General features: G+C 59.2%; 1 protein-coding gene across 4 annotated transcripts in view; it reads right to left on the bottom strand.

Moving 5' to 3' along the window:
* Positions 1 to 18,791, bottom strand: part of KDM4B (lysine demethylase 4B) — a 122,098-nt gene that overhangs the window by 14,524 nt on the left and 88,783 nt on the right. For 2 of the 4 annotated variants that reach the window (XM_044947973.2, XR_006553497.1), the window contains 2 exons: positions 11,976 to 12,172; positions 5,180 to 5,379 (listed from right to left, as the gene is read on the bottom strand). In XM_044947973.2, the coding sequence (XP_044803908.2) occupies positions 5,180 to 5,379; positions 11,976 to 12,172 (397 nt within the window). Of the gene's footprint in view, positions 1 to 5,179; positions 5,380 to 5,741; positions 5,844 to 11,975; positions 12,173 to 18,791 lie in introns of those variants that run through there. The other 2 variants (XM_044947972.2, XR_006553498.1) reach the window with 2 other exon arrangements.

The raw sequence follows: 18,791 nt of genomic DNA, 5'->3' as shown, positions 1-18,791 counted from the left end.
GTGGTGTGGCCGGAGGAGTCACAGCCCCCAAGGCCGTTCACGCCGTAGCCCTAGGACCTGAGGACGTGGAACCAGACACTGGCAGCGGGGACTCTACAGACAGGGTGAGCCAAGGATCCCGAGGTGGACCCCACTGCTAACAGGGGTCCTCAAAAGCAGAGGATCCCTCTGGGCTCAAGGAAATGCTGGGCTGCTGGCTGTGAAGGTGGGGAGAGGCTGTGAGCCAGGGAGGCGGTGTCTCTAGAAGCTGGAAAAGGCAGGAGCCGGTGTTCCCTGGAGCCTCCGGAGGGACTAGCCCTGCCCATGCCCGGATCTCAACTCAGTGGGATCTGTGTGGGACTCCTGACCCTTAGGAGCGTCAGACAAAAAGAGAGTTGCTTCCAGGCACCAAGTCCGTGGTCATATCATCACACGGCCACTGGGGACATGTGCAGGTGGGGGTCTCCACAAGGCCTGCACAGCCTCAGGGACCCCCGCCCACGAGGACCAGCAGCCCAGCACAGCCCCTGGGCTCCGCCTGCCCGCCTGGAGAATGGGCACCGAGTTCAGGCCCTCCCTGCCTGGCCTGCGTCCCCATTCTCGCGACATCACATGTGTGACAGTGGTTGATGCCCAGAAGACAAGTTGGTCATCCTGCTGCTGGTACCCGTGAGCCGTCAGTGCCGACGTGTCACCATCTGGGCCCCCGCAAACCAGGCTGGGAAAGTAAGGGCTGCTCGAGGGGACGCACTGGTCCTTCTCCCTGCTAAACCCGTGACAACGGGGTGTGTGACAGGGTCAGGTCGGCCACCCAGCATTCACGTTACCTCATGCTATGAAAACCTGTCCAAATGTTACCCACGTCCCTCAGCCAAACACAATGGCACACGTGGGATGATGTTTCCGAGGGCAAGGCCATCGTTTAGTCCTTGACTATCCCGACCCGGGAAGGGGTCAAACAAGAATCCTCTCTCCCTTCCTCCAGGCAGACCCCTGGCCTGAGCACTGGGAGGGAGCCAACTCCCACCAGTGGCCCCCACCGGGTGAGCTCAGAGCCAGCCTGGCCCACAGTGATGATGGCCCCTCCATCCACTGCTCACCACGGCCCCACAGTGATGGCGGGCCAGCCCGCAGGTCCTGGGCAAGCAGCCACGCTTTTCAAGAGATGCTCAGAGGAGGGAGTGCTCGCCAGCCCCCACGCCCTCTGGCCCTGAACCTTCCAAGGGCAAGGACAGCAGCAGGATCCCTCATGCCTTCGCCTACCCAGAGGGACCCCAACCACCAGCATCCCAGAAATCGTGATCTGGCTGAGGAAAGGGCAGACAACCTGCTCCTCCCTGACAGATGCTGCACTTGGAAGGTCCTGGCAACGGAAGGTCAGCCCCCTGTCCCCGGAGACGGGGAGGGTGAGACGGGGGGAGCACTACTCAGAGAGCTTGGTGACAGCGGCCGGCCCCAGGAGGCAGCCACGGCTGAGATCTTCTGACTTACAGAAATGGCCCTGGGGCTGCCCAGACATGCAGCACGGGCTGTCGGGTGAATGGCTTTGTTTTCTGAGGAAACCACTGTTCCCTCCGTCTCTCAGACAGCACAGGCACACGGATGTTAGTCTGAGGAGGGGGCACACCCAGAGGACCCTGTGAGGGGACAACCCAAGGCCAAGAGGGACACTGCAGGGGGGAGGGCTCCGTCCTTATGCCATGGGGACCACCGCAGCCCAAGGGGAGCCGTGTGTGGAAAGCCCCTCAGCTGGCCTGCCTGACAGAGCTGGGATAGCACACAGTCTCTCTCACGCCCCCGGGTGTTGTGGGAACAGAATGGCAGGGACCCCCTCTGCCGGCAGAGGCGTGGGGGAAGGGAAGTGACCCAGGATGGCTGCAGGCCCCTCCCCGGCCCTCGGGCAGGATTCTGCCTGGGAGACAGGACAGCACTGTGGGGGACAGGCAGGACTATGAGCTCTGGAACCAGGCCTCCTGGAGTCCCGGTGCAGCTCCTGCCACCCCCAGCTCCAGAGCTGCGAGAAGGGACAGCGGCCATGCCTAGCCAGAACTGGCCAGACAGCCAGGCAAAAGGAGGGAGACCCCATGGACCCAGCAGGCCAGGTGGACACGGGCTGCCTTTCTGCCTTCTGTTCAGGGCTTGGCCCAGGGCCAGGCTGGGGGCAGGGGAAGCTGATGGAGCAGGGTGGGGGCCCGGGGCAGCCAAGAGGGGAAGCAGCCCCCGTCCCCAGGCCCAGCGACACATCAGCCAGCCTGGCTCCTCTTGCCTTGTGGTGTCCAGGCTCCTCCATCCTGCCCACCCCCTGCCTCCTCTGTCAGGCAGCCTCCTGGGTGTGAGTGGCACATGCTGTCCTGATGCAAACATAGAACAAAGACTATCTTCATGCCCAAGGCGGTCCTTACACTCATAGCTTTGAGAGACATTAAGCTGGCATGAAAGCAAATCTAGAAACCACTTTAAAGTCTTCCACTCATTCCTGGACATGTTTGCTGACACCCCCAGCTGCGAGCACTTATTTATCTGATGCGTTCAGAGCGATCTTCTACCAAGGGCTCAAGCGACAGCCACTGACCAGAGTGCGGTTCCTGGCTGTGGGAGCCTCCTGCCATACCCTGAAGGGACCCCTTCCTCTCTCAAGGGGCCCATGTTGCAGAAGATGCCCCAAAACTCCAGCTCCTTCTGTTTGGGGAACAGGCTCTGGGTTGGAACAGGGACGGGGTGATGAGTCGGGGAGCAGGGTCGCCTCCCTGGGAACATCCCCACTCTTCTTGGGTCCATAGCCACAAAACACGGAGCTCACCAAGGAACGTAGGCCCTGCAGCCCTTTGGAGAAGCCCTAGGGCTCTGGGCTGGGGCCCTGGAAGTAGAACAGAGGGAGCACAGAAGCCATGGAGGCGGGCACGCATCCTGCATGGTCCTCTCTGCAGCATGTTTCACTCTCAAAGGACACAGAGCCCACCCACCACATCCCCCACTGTTTAGGTGGCAATCTGCTTAGAACAGGGAAAACCAGAGAGGAACCGGAGTCTCACCATGGAAGAAGCCTTGCTGAGCATGGGCATGAGGCCAGCTCTTGGGATCCCGAGACATTGAGGCTGGGGCAGTGTTGCTGCAAGGGACTGCGTCCAGCAGGTGGTGATTGGGGCGGGGAGGGGGTGTCCCTTAAGAGTCGATGGGGTGAGTTACTAAGATGAGGTCATCATCGGGATGGGCCCTCTGCCTGCGTGACCAGTGTCCTTGTGAAAGGGCAAGACAGAGATGGGCTCGCTGTGTGAGTGTGAAGCTGGCTGTCTACGAGCCAAGGAGCGAGGCCAGAACAGACCTCCCCCCACGTCCTCAGCAGGAGCAGCCCCACAGCCACCCTGACCTTGGACTTCCTGCCTCTAGACAGGAGACACTGCGGCGTGGTTCCTGAAGCCGACTCAGGGCCTGGATCAGGGAGGCCGAGCAGACTCGGATGCTCCTTAAACATCCACTGTCTGCCTGGCCTGTTTTCAGAACTTTAAGTAACTGGGATATGGGTGCAATATTACATACGAGGCTACATGTGAAGATCGGTGGCCCTGGGGAGGAGTGGTGGTCTTCACTGCAGCCTGGGACAGCTCCTGCCTCTGGTCTTGCAGCCCTGACCTCGCCTGACTTTTCCTCGGGCCTCCATCCCTCTGGCTGCAGTGAAATCAACATCCTTGATCCTTGAGCTGGGGATCCACCTTTACCACCAGGCGTCCTCCTAACACACGCAGCCCCATTTGTGTTTGGTTCCTCCTTGTCTTTCAAAAACATCTCTGGTTTTCCCCATAAGGTCTTATTTCTGGGAAGATTTGCTCCAGGCTGCATCACTCTCTGGTTGCTTTTATCACAAGTGGGATCTTTGTGAAAACCACGTGTTCTGTAAACAAGTGTGATGCGGCTCTGGGTCTATTTCTATGGGGTGATCTCGCCTGCGCCCAGATGGTGCCAACATGTGCTTCCCTCCTCCTGGGCTGCCTGCCTCCCCAGGCTGTCCAGACTCTCCTGGGTGGAGTTGGGCTGTTTCATGATGCCCACCGGGTGAGCAGCACGCCAGGCTATCTGGGGACATGCACCAGTGTATGATTCCCCAGGAAACTTTCTCATCTCCCCTGTCTCCAACTCAGGAGGCCCCTCACAGGGACACGCCCTCTTCCAGCCAGTGGAAACATCCGGGGTTCATGCCTGCCACACACAGAGCCTCGTGGACAGTCACCTCGAACACCATATCATCTGTGACACCAGCCTCAGGACCCCAAAGAAAGCCTGACCCCAAGCTGGGCAGAGACCATTCTGGACTCATAAGCAACAAGACACAGTCCTGAGGACAAGCCGGAGAGCCTGAGTGGAATCCTCCAGCAACCTACAGCCTGTGAAGGGGGCCTGAGGCAGGGCTGCCTGGAAATCTGCCACCAGCCCCTAGCCTCACCCAGCCCCTCCTTCACACCTGGGGGGCAGCTGCTACGTGCAAACATGTGAGCAGCTGAATCTGAAAATGAGGAAAATGAAGCCAGCTGTGGAAAAGAAAAGGAGCACATAAAATGTGGATGTGGTGGATGTTCACACACTGAAGGAGCAACACTCCGTGGCTAACAGCCCCCAGGCGTGTAAAGGGCACAGTTCTGAGATACCCTACCATGGCGCCCAGATACACTTTTCTGTCCAACACCAGCAGGGAGGCAGGCAGCCCCACCACAGGCATGTCCAGCTAACAGCAGGCTGTCCTCTTCCCTGACTGACCAGACAGCACCTGTTATGGACTCAATGTCTATCTCCCCAAGTTCACGCTGAACTCTATGCCTCAGCGTCACAGGGCTGGGAGGTGACTGAGTCATGAGGGTGGGACCCTGGCGAAGCATCAGTGACCTTAGCGACAGAGGGTCACGTGCACACCAGGAGGCAGGCCCTCCCCAGAACAGGGCCACACCAGCACCCTGAACTCCAGCTTCCAGCACCAGCAAGTAAAGCCTATGACTCTGAGCTGCTGGCCTGTGGATGCTGTCCCAGCCGCCAGACGGGCTAGGACAGCCTCTCTTCGGTTTCTGGGAGGGGAGGGACTTTCTGGAGCGCCCCCACCTCCAAGAATGTGCATTTTTAGAAAGCACCGTTCCTGCCCATGAGGCACACAAGCTGGAGTGTTAAAGCGTGGGCCCTCTGGCCCGGCCAGCGCAGGCAGCCAAGCCGGACTGACCTTCTGAGCCCTCGGCCTCCCGGCCCTGTGGCAGCAGCTGGGCTTCCTCTTCCTCCTCCTCTGGGTCAGCCTCAGGTGCTGCCTCCTCTTTCGTGCTGCCTCCTGCCTCCTCCAGGAGGGCTGCCCCGGCTGCCCCCTCTCCAGGAGACCTGGGGTCGTCGGGCTTGGGCTTCTTGGGCTGGCTCCGTTTCCGGTGAGACCTGGAGAGGGAGACGCATCAGAGGGGAGGTGAAATGATGCAAGTGAGAAGCCCTGGGCTGTGCGCTCTGCCCAGAGAGAGACCCCAGACAAGCGCCCCCCAGGAGGGCAGGGGAAGCAGGCCCCTGGGTGGGGTTGGCTCCTGGGGGCAGGGGCGGTGGAGGGAGAGAGGCCTGGGGGAGGGGAGGATAATGGCGAGGGTGGGCAGTATCAAGCGGGTGCGATGGCAGCTGGCGATGGGATGCAGGTATGGATGGCTCTAAGAGCCTCTGTGCGGAGGGCGCGGGGGAGACAGGAGTGTGAACCCGGGTGGAAATAGCGGCTGGTGGAAAATGCCTGCGTGACGGACAAACGGTACACTTACGAGAGCCCCGGCCTCCTGGTCTGCTCTCTCTTCCTCTCTAGACTGGGTTTTCTCTCCTCCTCAGTCTTTTTCCAGTGTCTGTTTTCCTTCAGACTAATTTGTCTAGAATGTAAACGTCAGGGGGTTTTTCTCTAGGGCTCGTGTTAACCCCAGATGGCTCACTGCAGGGCCTGGCCCCGCCCGGGCTTTCCCTGCGTCTTCTCCACCCGCAGGAGCTCTGCGCCCAGAGCCTGCAGTGACCCCGCGACCCTTCGTCTAAGCTGCACCCGGCCCCCAACCCCTGCCCCTGCCTCCAGGGACTGAGGGAAGTCCTCGGGCCCCAAGTGAGCGTCCCAGATAAGGCTGAGCTGCAGCTTCTTAGTGAAAACCAGGGGGAATCAGGGTTAAAAAGAAAGGAAAGCGATAAGGGGGGGCAGGCTGCAGGTTAGTGGCCAGGGCACCTCTGCCAGGCTCGGGGCTAGGGGGATGTCCCTGCCAGTTCCCAGAACCTTCCAGGGAGGGGACAGAGCAGCTTAGAGACCACAGGAGGTGTGTGACTGGCCCAGGATTTGGGGCAGAGGTGGGGTGGGGAGAGGCGCTGCCTGAGGCAGGGACAATAGACCAGCCCAGGCTGCAGGCTAGGCCTTCCAGCCCGGGAGGTGACGCTCCAGGTGCCCTGGTGGGCTCAGACACCAAGGCCTTCCAGGAGAGTCTACGTACTAACAAGGACCAAGCGCTCACTGAGGAACCATCTGACTGGGGCTGGGTGGGTGGGGTGGGCAGGGCCCCAAGGGCTCCAGATGCCAGGACCCCACCTCCTCCTGGGGCGTCTGTGGTGGCCCTAGCCCTTGACACTGGCTCCCGGGATGCCTACTTCTAACTGTCCCCTGATGCTAACCACTGACCACTGCTGGTCCTTTGCTTCTGGCTGCCTGACCCGCAGGCCCCTACCCCTGGCTGGCAGCTGCTCTATGCCCTGAGCCCAGGCATGGCCCAGCGTGCAACACGCCCTACTTGATGTTGGCAGCATGGACCATCCCGATGACCACACGTGGGAGTGGGGAGCATTCCAGGGAGGGTGTGTCATGGACAGAGCATGGCATCACACACAGCATGGCGTGCAGGGGTGCACGGCGATGTGGAGGGGTGCGGGAGGACAGGCAAGCAGGGCAGGGTGAGAGGGAGCCCAAGAGACTCAGGCCCACCGGGGGATACTCTCCACACTGGGTAAAGCCCTGACTCAGAGACAGGCGAGAAGCTGCGGGCTTTTCACCCGCAGTCACCTGGAGGCTTCTCTCAGGATCTGGGGATGCTGCAGGGCCAGGTGCCCAAGTGAACCCCTACGCTGGCCACCACACCCAGAAGGGTGTCCTCCTCCTGCCAACTCACCTGGCCTCTGTGTCCTGCAGCACGTCCCCTCCCCCCACCTGGAACCAGCCCCAGAGGCCACTTCTGACCCTGCCCTGCCCACTTTCAGGGTCCCTAGAGAGCCCAGACTCTCCTCAGCCCCCAACCCATTACTGAGGGGCTTCCCCAGTGGCTCAGCGGTAAAGAATTTGCCTGCCAATGCAAGAGACACAGGTTCAATCCCTGATCCGGGGAGATCTCACAAGCCACGAGGCAACTAAGCCTGTGCACCCCAACCACTGAAGCCCATGTGCCCTAAAGCCCATGCTCCACAAGAGAAGCAACCACAATGAGAAGCCCACGTATCGCAACTGGAGAGTAGCCCCTGATTGTCGTAACTAGAGAAAGCCTGAGTAGCAATGAAGACCCAGCACAGCCACAAATACATAAATATATAAAATCAGAAAACACACCACTGGGCTCAGAGCTCTGTCCCCAGCACCAACCCCCCAGCAGCTCCTGGGCCTGGACTCCCCATGGTAAGTGAAACCAGGCACAGAGCTGGAGGCAAAGGGCCGTGCCCTCTGGCAAAGGGGACAGCAAAGCGAACGCTGCATGCAAACAAGAATCTGTTTCGTGAGAACAGAAGCTGGGAACAACACTGGGGGGATCTGGGGCTAACTTTCTGACAGCTGGAGGAGGTACGTCACCTCACACACCCTGATCACTGGCTGCAACAGGAGCCCTGGGGCCACCTCCATAGTATGTCTTTCTGATCCCATAAACATAGTTCGTCCATGAACAACTGATCTGCTTGTGCTGCATTCTTTGCTTTCTCGTCCTGGAGTCAGTAACTGGCCTCCTATCCCTGATGCTTAGTGTTCTTAGCTATCTCCCAGTTCTCGGTGTGGCCTCCTGGGCAGGGGTCATTTGCTTCTAAATGACAATCCGGAACCATCCCCTTATCTGCGGCTGCCTTGGACTCTCCTGGATTGGATCCAGTTTCCTCAATCGCGTGTCTCTTGCAGTTGATGCCCTTGTTTAGCTGGAGCACATCCTCCAGCAGCTTTCTCAGGTAGGAGGGGAAACCTGGGACTTGCTCCCTTCCCACACGTGGTTGGTAATTTGGCCGGGTCCATGCTTCTGGGCTGAAATGACTGCTCTCCTGACCTTTGAGGCCCTTGTCCTTTGTCTATTAGCTTGCAGCATCACAATCGCCAAGTTCGATTCCGTTTGGGCCCCGTGTTCTTTCTGTTGACCTGTTTATTTGTTCCACAGGCTTGAGTGTCTTCTGTTTAACCCATGTTGTGAAGTGTCTCCCAATCCACCTCTTATATCTCTTTTCTCTCTTAAATGCCCAAGGGCCACCTCTTCTAAAAGTCTTTTTTTTACACAGCAGGTTCTTCCATAAATGTCAAGCCACCCACTCTCTCAGAGAAGAAGTAAGTTTTCTTCTGCTCACTGTCAGCCTCTTCTGTGAGGTCCTGCTTTTTGTCTGAGACCCTTTTGCAGTGAGTTTCCTCAGAGGTTTAGGGGGCAGCCCATGGTCATGGGCTTCTGAGAGGCCAGGAGGTGGGGGAGGGCTCAGGAGCACGGCAGGGTCAGGGTGGCCGGTGGGAGCAAGCTGGAGGTGCAATGGTGTCCAGTCTGGCCAGGGCATCAGGCGCAGGGAGGAGGGGAGACCAGGCCAGCCCCTCACGGGTCTGGGGGCAGCAGAGGGGACAGGGATGTCCTCTCTAACTCCTCATTTCCATGGTGAGTGAGGATGGTAGGTAGAGAGGAGGTGGGTGGGAGCTGCAGGGCTGGATAAGTGAGGCTGGCGGGCTCTTGCCTCCTATGGAGGCAGCTGGAGGTCCCACCAGAGGCAGCAGCAGAGGCTGGGGAGGGACAAGGACCATGTACTCAGAGACGAGCACGCCCCCCTCAACTGAGCCTGGCTGCTCAGATGCTCTGTGCAGGGTGCACATGAGGGGCAGGCGGAACACACACCTGCGGCAACATGTGGGTGACGCAGTGCTCGTTGGAAATAATCAGGAGCCGGGAGGAAAAGACTGTCTACATATGGAGAAGGGCTGCTCAGGCAGGAGTGGGGGCGGGGGAGTGCGGCCAAGACACCAGCTGGGCAGAGCACCAGCAAGGACAAGGTCACAGGTCATGGGTCCTGTTTGTCACAGGGTGGGGTCGGCTCACTAGACAAGATTTAGGAATTAGAAGTAAATCCACAGAGAGCGTGGTTTTCTCCCAAAGGGGCCAATACCAGACTGCTCTGTAGTGACATCTGTGTGGTACTGGGAGAGGGGGAGGGAAGGCTGGGCCCTCGGGGGTGGGGCGGCTGGGTGAGCCGTCTGAGCCAGGACCAAGGAGCCACTGCGGTGACCCAGAGGAAGCGGCGAGGGTACACAGGGACGTGCGGGGCAGGTGAGGAGCCCGCCCCAATGGGGGCGTGTGTGGTTGTCACACTTCGGGGGGCGCTCCTGGCACCGAGTGGGTGGAGCCAAGGATGCTGCTCCACCCCCGCCAGAGCCTGGACGGTCCCCTCAGAGGATGTCAGCAGGCCTGGAGGGAGACCCTGGTCTAGGGATAGACCCAGGTTTATCCCAATCTGAGATCGTTGTCTCAGCGTTCCCTGCTACTCCTGACAGCCCGAGTGGAGGAGAGGCTCTCTTCTGATCTCTTCTGTCGTCTCTCTCCCCCAATCTGTTCTGTTCCCCCCAATCTGGCCCGAGACAAGGATATTCTGGTGGTGCCCCCCGCCCCCCCAACCAGCTCTCCAACAAGGGAGGATCAGGGAGCCAGTGGCCCTGGAGGCCAGGCACAGCTGGGTGAGGGCAGGGCGGCCACGCGGCCAGCAGGGAAGCTCACAAGGGCCTCTGCTGCTAGCGGGGGGCCTCAGCACCCAGCTGGGGCTTGGGGCTCCACACCTGAGCCCTTCCTCTGTCAGCCTCTTCACAGAATGCCCCCCGACAAGTGGGGGACTGGGACTTATCTTACATACTAAATGTATCCTTGGGAACACGACCTAATTGGTCATTCAGTCCCAGGCTGGCACACCGAGAGAGAAGGTGGGAAGGAGCCCTGTGCTGTGGGACACATTGGCGGGGGTGGGGTAGCGGGGCCGCGGGGCTCCTCCTCTGTACACAGAAGGTTCCAGCATGGTCTGGCCCGAGGCCTTGTCCTCATCCTCTGGGCAGGCTGCTCTCACAGCCCCTCATCCCTTTTCTCCCTGGAGTGAGCCCTGAGTCGCTCCACTGACCAGTTAGCCTGAGCCACCACCAGCCAACCAGCCTGCAACGCTGGATTGGGTTGGGAGCCGGCAGCTGGACAGTCAGCAGGCTCACTTCCCGCTCTTGGGAGAGAGGAGGAGCCACCCTGAGGCAGAGCTCTCGGGGAGGAACACACAGGAGAGCGGGAAATCAAAGACAGAGACAACAGAAGCCATCAGCAGAGCGCCTCCCTCCCCCGGGCTGCCAGGAGCAGTGGGGAGAGCGGAGGCAGCGTCTCAGAGAGGCCGTGACAGCACGCGGGAAGGAGGCCAGCCCCTGGGGGAGAAGGCGCTGGGCGGTGTGACCACTCAGCCAGGACGGTTTCTCCCAGTGTCGGCAGAGTGTGGGGGCGCCGCCGGGGAGGCACTGCCCAAGGAATGACGTGGCCGAGCCCCCCCACCCCTCAGGAACCAGGCTCTGGGGAGGCACCATCCGAGGCCAGTGGGGACAAGATCTGCCAGCAGTGACCGAGGGCCACAGACGGAAGCCTCGCGGAGGCCCGATCTGCTCACTGTCTGTTTTGGTGTCGCCCGTAAACTGGGAATGGTGTTCATGTTTTTCAGTGGTTCAAAAGTTAAAGGATAATACCATTCTGTAGCATGTGGCAATGGTATGAAATTCCCACTCCAGTGTCCATAAATAAAGTGGTATTGAGACACACCGCGCTCACTGTTAACAGACCGTCTACAACCCAGGGTGACCTCCATCGAGCTGAGAGGTCACAGGAGAGCCCGCTGGGCCTCGAAGCCCAGACACAGACTCATGTGATGCTCTGGGCTGCCCCACCTGCTAGCCATGCCCCAAGCCCGGTGAGGACCCGCTGACCGTTCCTTGGGCACCAAAAAGGAATCTGTTTCAACTCTGTCCATGGGCAGCTCAGGCCCCGAGAGCCGCAATATTCCCAGAGACAGAACACGATGGAGATGGACACTTCCAAGGCTGCACGATGCTGTCTTGCCCTGCCACCCACAACCCCCCGGCCAGATGCCAAGCACAGATGCCAGGAGGGGGTGGCCACTGTGCCCTCTCCTTCCCCACCTGACACCAGGCAGGAGCTGGGCAGGAACACGCATACTGGGTGGAAGGAGGGCTGGGAGGAGGCCTCTGAGGTGGAATTGGGGGCGGAGAGCATCCAGGCGACAGGTCTGTGTGACCACCCCCAGAACCCCCATAACCACTGTCTGGAACCAGGATGCAAGGAACACATTACCCGAGGCAGCAGAACAAGCAGCCACAGACACGCTGGGCAGGAGTGAGGCTCCCATCTGGGTGGGGGGAGACCTCAGGCCCCACAGCTCCTGTCCTCGCTCAAGAGGCAAGAAGGGTCCCACAGCTCCAGTGCAGAAATGAGGCTCTCACACCCAGGACAGTGAACCAAAAGCCTGAGACAGACAGTGTGTGGGGCCCTGAGAAGGCAGACAAGGAGTGAGAAGGAACCTGAGACCCCGACAACATAGACAGAGCGGGCGGCGATGCCCTAAGAGTTGGAGGAAGAAGTCAGCCTGAGAATACACTTTGCTTCCGAAGCAGGAGAAATGGCGGAGGAGGGAAGCGGTGGGCGGTGGAGGGGGAGGAGAGATGAGAAGAGGGAGAATGGGGGACCGCCGGCCTGGAGGAGCAGCGGCCGCAGCGGCGGGCAGCTCACCTGCGCAGGAGCTTGGCCTTGAGCGAGGCCCGGGAGGCGCTCCAGGTACTCAGCTCGGGGCTGCTCAGGGCCGTGGGCCGCGTGTGGTCCAGCACAGTCAGGTCTTTGCCCTGCTTCCACAGCTCGTAGCGCTCCGGCTGCAGGATGCGCACGAAGACGTCCATGGAGATCTTGACCATGTCCTTCCGGCACGTGCACTGCGTGGGGGCAGGAGAGAGGGCTGAGCCCACGAGCTGCGAGCCCACACCACCCGCGGCACGCCAAGCCCACCCTGTCCGAGCCGCGAGCCCACACCACCCGCCGCACACCGAGCCCACCCTGTCCTCCCAAGCTCTCTCACGAGACAGGAAAGGGCGTCTTCTCATCCGGTGAGGAGGGGGAGGGGACGCTGCTGCATCCCCACTGGGCACCCCTGGCCCACCCCCCGGAGTCACACCCCATCTGCACACGGTTCACTGCGGTGCTCAGACCCACTCAGGAGCCCAGAAGCCACGTGGTTTGAGCTTCGGCCGCCTGAAGTCACTTCAAACTAAAACCTGCCCCCAGTCAGACACACGCGCCCCCGACCAGGTAAAACGCCCGTGCAATGTTTTATAACAGCGGTGATTACAAAGGTTAGGAAGAGGGGAAAGCTGTCCATCTCCATGGGGCAGACAAAGAAGTGAAGGTGATGTGGAGAAGGTGCTCACACAGCCCAGAGTCCCCACCGCCAGCTTCAGGGGAGGAGGCTGAGAGTCTGGGAGGCTTGGCACTGGACCTCAGGCGAGCAGAGCTCGCCGCAATGCCAGCCTGGCCAGGGGAGCCCCTTGTGCCCGGGCATGGTAAGCGAGGGGCAAACAAGCCTGAGGGGGATGGGCTGAGATGGGGTCCTTCCGCCCCCTCCTCTGCTGTGTAGACTCTCAACACCCCAACACACACACACCACGTGTTCTGGGAGCCTCTCCCTTGTATCGCACTGTCAGAAGCGCCCCGGAACCAGGACTCAAGCAGGAGCCACCGTGGTCGTCCCAGGGAGCTGGGGGCTGGAGAAGCCCGGCAAAGACTGCAGAAGCTGGGCTCAGGACAGAGCACCTTCAGTCAAGAGAAGGAAGCCAGGCAGCCCTGGCCTCCCGCTTACCTGTGGGCCGAGGCCATGGGCAAGATAGTAGGAGGGACAGAGGGGACCGCTGTTTAGGGCAGGGCTGGTGACCTGCCCACAGAGAGTGGGAAGGACCAAAGACTGGAAGCTTCCAGCTCCATGGGTTACTGAGCTCTGCGACAACCTCTCAGCTCTGTCGTCACTTGGGAAGCAGCAAGACCAACTTATAAACGCATGGGGGTAGGCGAGTGCCAATAAAACTATTGCCAAAAAAGGCAGAGGGCTGGATGTGGCACAGGCCATGGTTTCCCGGCTCCAGATGCAGACTCCAGGGCGGGGATCCCCAACCCAATACTGGTCCACAGCTTGTTATTAACCGGGCTGCCCAGCAGGAGGTGACCAGGAGGCAAAACAGAAACCATCCCTCATTCTCAGGTCCATGGAAAAATTTCATCTTCCACGAAACTGGTCCCCGGTGCCAAAAAGGTTGGGAACCACTGCTGGAGAGGAAAGGCCAGCTTCGGGGAGAGGTGCTTCCTCAGGGTGGGCTTGACCTGGGGGGCTGTGCTTGCCTTCCTCTGAAGGGGCATGGTCCTCGCCTCCTTAGGGGGCCACACCTGTCCCAAGAGTTGCAACAGGAGGTCGCAGGGCAGCTGCCCCTGGGGGACACCCGCACTACCGCCTCTGCAGCTCTGCTCCAATGCCCGCCTGTCAGAGAAACAGGCATAGGATATGCTTACTCCCAAAACCACGGTTTAAAAATGTCTCAGGATTTTTATTTCCCAGGTTGAGTGTGTGTGCACACGCCCCCGCAGGTAAATTCAAGTGTGTGTATGGATGCGCATACGTATGAATGCATTTATAATTGAATATGCACTTATTTTTTCACCCCGTACAATTTCAAAGGATGTTATGAATGCGTTTCCATGTTAAATGCGCGTCTTGCCTCCGTGTACAACCATCTCTATGTACAACCACCTCCGTCACCGCCACTTTCTCAATGGAAATGAAGGGAGCAGAAGGAAAAGACTTAATTGAATGCAGCAATTATGTACCTACCCTGACAAGTCCTTCCCAACCTCCCTCAGCTGGCTCAGAAACAGTGAGATATTTACAACCTGGAAGTCTGAGGATGCTGGGCAGGGAGGTGGGGGGCAAACGCGGTATTTCTTGCAGCCCCTACTCCCCAACCCTGCCCGCTCCCAGGCCAGATCTGAGAGCTCAGCATGGGGACAGCAATAAGCCAACCACACCAAGTGGGAGGGAATACTTACGACCAAGCGATTTCCAGCAAACTCAATTCATTTAATGAAAAATTGCACAAGCGAGAGAGGCTGGCAGAACAATCTGGCTGCGGAGTGGCAGGGGTCCAGATGGCACCTGGGTTCCAGGATCCTGGCCGGCTGCGGCCTGGCCGGCGTGGCCACCAACAGCAGCTTTAGGGATTTTTATCGAGTGGCCATGCAATTGCTTTTCCTTAAGTGATTAATAAAAGCACCCCTGTGTGCCCTGGAGCGGATGGAACAGACCTGGGGCGTGTCACCATGGCCTATAGCCCAGCCAGGGTCAGCGCTGGGAGCAGCAGCCCTCACGTCTCCGTGTGGTCCTTGGTGGGGCAGGGCGGGGCTGGTCGCTGGTGGGCATGGAGGTGCGAGGAGCATGGGCACTGGGGAGGAAGCAGTGGGAGGGACGAGGGCAAAGCCCCACGGGTCCTGGGGGACAGAAGGGACACCTCTGGTTTAGGACAGGGCAACAGTCACCTCCGTGGGCAGAGCAGCTGAGCCCAGGGTGCAGACACCATAGACCCATCGCCTTGTTTTAGCTCACAGTTTGGCAGAGGAATCTGCTAAGACCAGCGAAAAGAACGTGCAGGGCTGAGCGCACCAGAGCACCCCCTCACCTCCACAGCCCCTACCCTTGCCGTCTCCTGATTTATGACCCCTGCACAGTGGAACTGCCTGCAGCGCTGTTTCATTTGGGCCTGTGAATAAGGATGGGGCCATGAGCTGCAGGGCTGGCCTTGAAAGAGGGCTCGGGCCATGACCCTCAGGGCAGCCCATCTGGCTCCCAGCCAATCCTGAGGCCTTGCCAGAGCCACTAAAACTGACTGCGTCTTCTGCTGTCCCTCCAGTGCCTGTGCTCAGCAGCCCTGTCAGCTGGGACCAGCCGGAGAGCATTCTCCCCGGGTGCCTGCCAGCTATTAGTTCTGATGGAGAGACGGGCTGGAAGGGGAGGAGGACTGCTGGCCCCCTGTAGCCTGAGCGTGCCCCAGGGGCCTCTGTACCTTAAAGACTCGGCCACCAGAGCTGCAGGGCGGGGCTCCCGTTTTGGAGCATCCTGCACCAGGCAGCACTTGGGGCAAGGGGCCATCTGCAGACAGCAGGAGCAAAGGAAGAGGCAGGGACCGGGGTGGACACACGCTGCACTGGGCCTGGGTCCCATGGCCAGGATGTGAGACAGGCTGCATTGGCTGTGGGTCCCTGACTGCCTCCAGGGTGGGCCTGTCCACTGGGGGCTCTGGGCCCCCATTGACTGGGCCCCACCCCAAAATTCTAAGCCCGGAACTGTGGCCTCCCCCCATGTTGCAAGCAGAGGGAGGCAGTGCCCCAACACTCAGAACAAAACAGGCTCAGACGCAGCCTCTCATCAAGGGGGTCCGACAGCCCCACAAAAGCGCAGCGCAGAGAGCCCTTGACTGGCCAAGTTAATTAACCAGCGGGACGCAGAAGGAACAGAGCTGTTTAAAGTGACAGCAGAGAGGAGACACAAGGCCTCCGCCCCCACACCCCCCACCAGAGGAGGAGGGACAGGATGACCCCCCACCTGCCCTGGCAGCAGACAGCGGCGACCTGCAGAGCGGAAGGCTGGCAACAGCGAGGGTGAGGGCGCAGCTCTGACCGGCCGGAGAGGAGGCCTCCCCTCCCAAGGCCCACACCCAAGGGCGTGAAATCCAAAGACTGTCCGCGGCATCACACAAACACACTGTGTGTGCACACACACACCACGTGCACACACCTCAGGACAACTCTAATCACACCACTCTACACCTGTGGACCGACCAGACAGGTGTGGAGCCGGCAGACAGCCCTGCGGGGGCTGGTGACTAGTTCAACTACAGAAATGGTCTCAGGAGGCGTCTGCTGTCATAAGAATACAGCACACACAATCACAATTACAGTACAGTCCCAGTTACAACCAAAAACCTTCAGAGAAAGCCAAGGGCATTTGTCAAACCCCAACCACAGTTCTTTTGATGGGAGAATGGGGATTAAATGATTTTGTGGCTTTTTTTCTTTCCAAATCTCTTTATTGAGCAGGTACATCATTTAAGTTGGTTGAGAGCCAGGCAGATAATGGAATCTGGCTGTCCACATGTTTTTTGTAAATAAAGTTTTATTGGCACATGGCCCCGGCTACAGTCCCATTAATGCTGATACCACAGAGCCAAGCAGTCACACAGAGACTGGAAGGCCCCCAAATCCACAAATATTCACTATATTATCCTTTACAGAAAGTTTGAAAAACCTTGATTTAAGTCACAGAATCCCTTTTACAAGGTATCCTGAAGCCTTGACCCCCTCAATGTGTCTATACATACAGAGAAGGAATTAGGAGGTGAAGAAGGTTAAATGAGGTCAAGAGGCTGGGGCCCTAACTCTATTAGAACCAGTGTCCTTATAAGAAGAACAGGCTAGACAAACAGGACTCCAGCCCCTGCCACCCCCAGGGTGAGGACATGGCAGGAAGCTGGCAGTCCACGTACCAGGACTGGAGTCCCTACCAGGAAGCCAACCCCAGTGGCACTCTGGTCTCAGGCTCCCAGCCTCAGGAAATGTGAAGGATAAATATCTGCAGTTCAGCTGCCCAGTTATCAGTACTGCGATCCAGCAGCCTGAGCTAATGAAAGACAGGTGTCTATGTGGAAACCTACTATGGGCCCGGTGTTCACTAAGGAGAGTGAGCTGCACACTCCCCACCACCTGCTGCCAGGATCTGGTGCTCACAGGTGCTAGGAAGCACCTAGAACCTGGCACGTGGAAGCCCAGCCCTGGAATCACCTCTTCCAGGCTGCACCTGCCCTCATACCAGCAACCCAAGCCAGCTGCTCTTGGGAGAACACACCCCTACCCCTAGAGCTCATTGGGACCTTGGTGGGCCTGGGCCAGTGGCGCACACCCCCTAGCTGGGCCTGGACCCCCCTCAAAGGGGACCAGGAGGCTGGACAAAGGGACCAGCCCCATGTAGTCTGGGGGCACCAAGTCTGCTTCTTACAGAGGTGCTAGCTCCTAACCTCAAGCCACAGATCTCACACATTCTGCCAGGCCAGCCCGAGGTTTTCTGACTTAACAACGCCAATGCTCACAAGTGGAGGAACACAGGAATCAAGGCCCCTGAATGACACCTAAAGAATGAAGGGGTCAGTCCCTCAGTCACCTCGCCGGGGCCTCTGGCAGAAGACACAAAAGGGCCAGTCTTAGGGGTGAGTTTTATTCCCTTTCTCAGGCTGGTAGGTGTGCAGGTGCGGTCCCTTTTCTTACTGAATCCACCCTAACACGCTGCACCCACCAGCAGTCACGTTCTAGTCACGCCTCAGAGATGCATCTAGGACGAGGCCCCAGGTCCAGGCTTGGCTCCCTCTCATCTCAGAGCAGGACGGATAGGAACCTTCCTGGAGCTTCAGAAGTCTGACAAGCACATTCCAACACTTCAGTTTCCCGAGGTTTGGATGTTTAAAAAGACAGGCTCTGATCTAAATTAGATTTGGCAATTGAAGCCGTCAAGTCCCAGAGCAAAATGGTTTCCCACTTTCAGCTCCCACATTGGAACCGTCACGCCCTCCTTACTACTCAAGCTAAATGGCTGTGCCCCGCAGCCCAGTGACAGGTCTGGCCCTGTAGCACTTCCAGGGAGATGGGGAGAAACTTCCCTAAATACCAGCGGAGGTGGGCAGGAACTCAGGGCCAAGATGGGCCACACCCCCCGAGGTCCAGCTGAGCTACCCCCTTGGCTGCCAGGACCAGGAGCCCGCTGTGTGCTCTTCCAGTCCGGCCCCTCCAGTTCTGGGCACTCTCTGCCTTTTCAAGGCCCTGGCGGGGGGTAGAGGGGCTCCTCCTGCCTCCTCCCCCTCCCCCCAGTTACTGAGCCCCAGGGACTCGCCAGGGTCCCCAAGGACCCCAGTGTACATGTAGCCAGCCTGCTTCAGTTCTGCAGAAGGAAGGGATTCAGAAAGAGAAGGGGGTGAATGGGGGAGGGGAGGGGAAAGAGGGGCTGGGAAGGAAGGGGGCAGGGAGGATTCAGGGGCATCAAGGTTTCCACACAGGGCAGCACCCCAGCCGCTGGGGCCTGGGCTGTTCCCACACAGGGTGCCCCCAACAGGGCGCCTCCTGCCATGGAAGCACCCGCCTACGTGAACCCCCTACCCAACAGCTCGACCCCATCACAGCCTTGTACAGAAGGCCGAGTCTTGACAGCACCTGCCAGAGGCTCAACAAGACACACACCTGTCACTTCCAAATGACAAATGGTGAGAGTTACAACCGTGGAGTTTAGGGGCCCTGGGCCTGCTCCAAGTGCCCAGCTGGGGCAGGGGGGTTGTCACCCACGTCAGAAGACTGCCGCATCAGAGCAGTGACATGAGTGCCTGGGTCCCGCAGGGCCTACAGCCGAGTTTGAGGACAATGGGCAAACAGGCAGACCAGAGGTCTGCCTCTGGCGATCAGAGCAGGAAGCCAAGCAGC

The sequence above is a fragment of the Bubalus bubalis genome, chromosome 9 (assembly GCF_019923935.1).
Source record: "Bubalus bubalis isolate 160015118507 breed Murrah chromosome 9, NDDB_SH_1, whole genome shotgun sequence".
NCBI classification, from domain to species: domain Eukaryota; kingdom Metazoa; phylum Chordata; class Mammalia; order Artiodactyla; family Bovidae; genus Bubalus; species Bubalus bubalis.
This window is presented reverse-complemented; position numbering and strand designations above follow the sequence as displayed.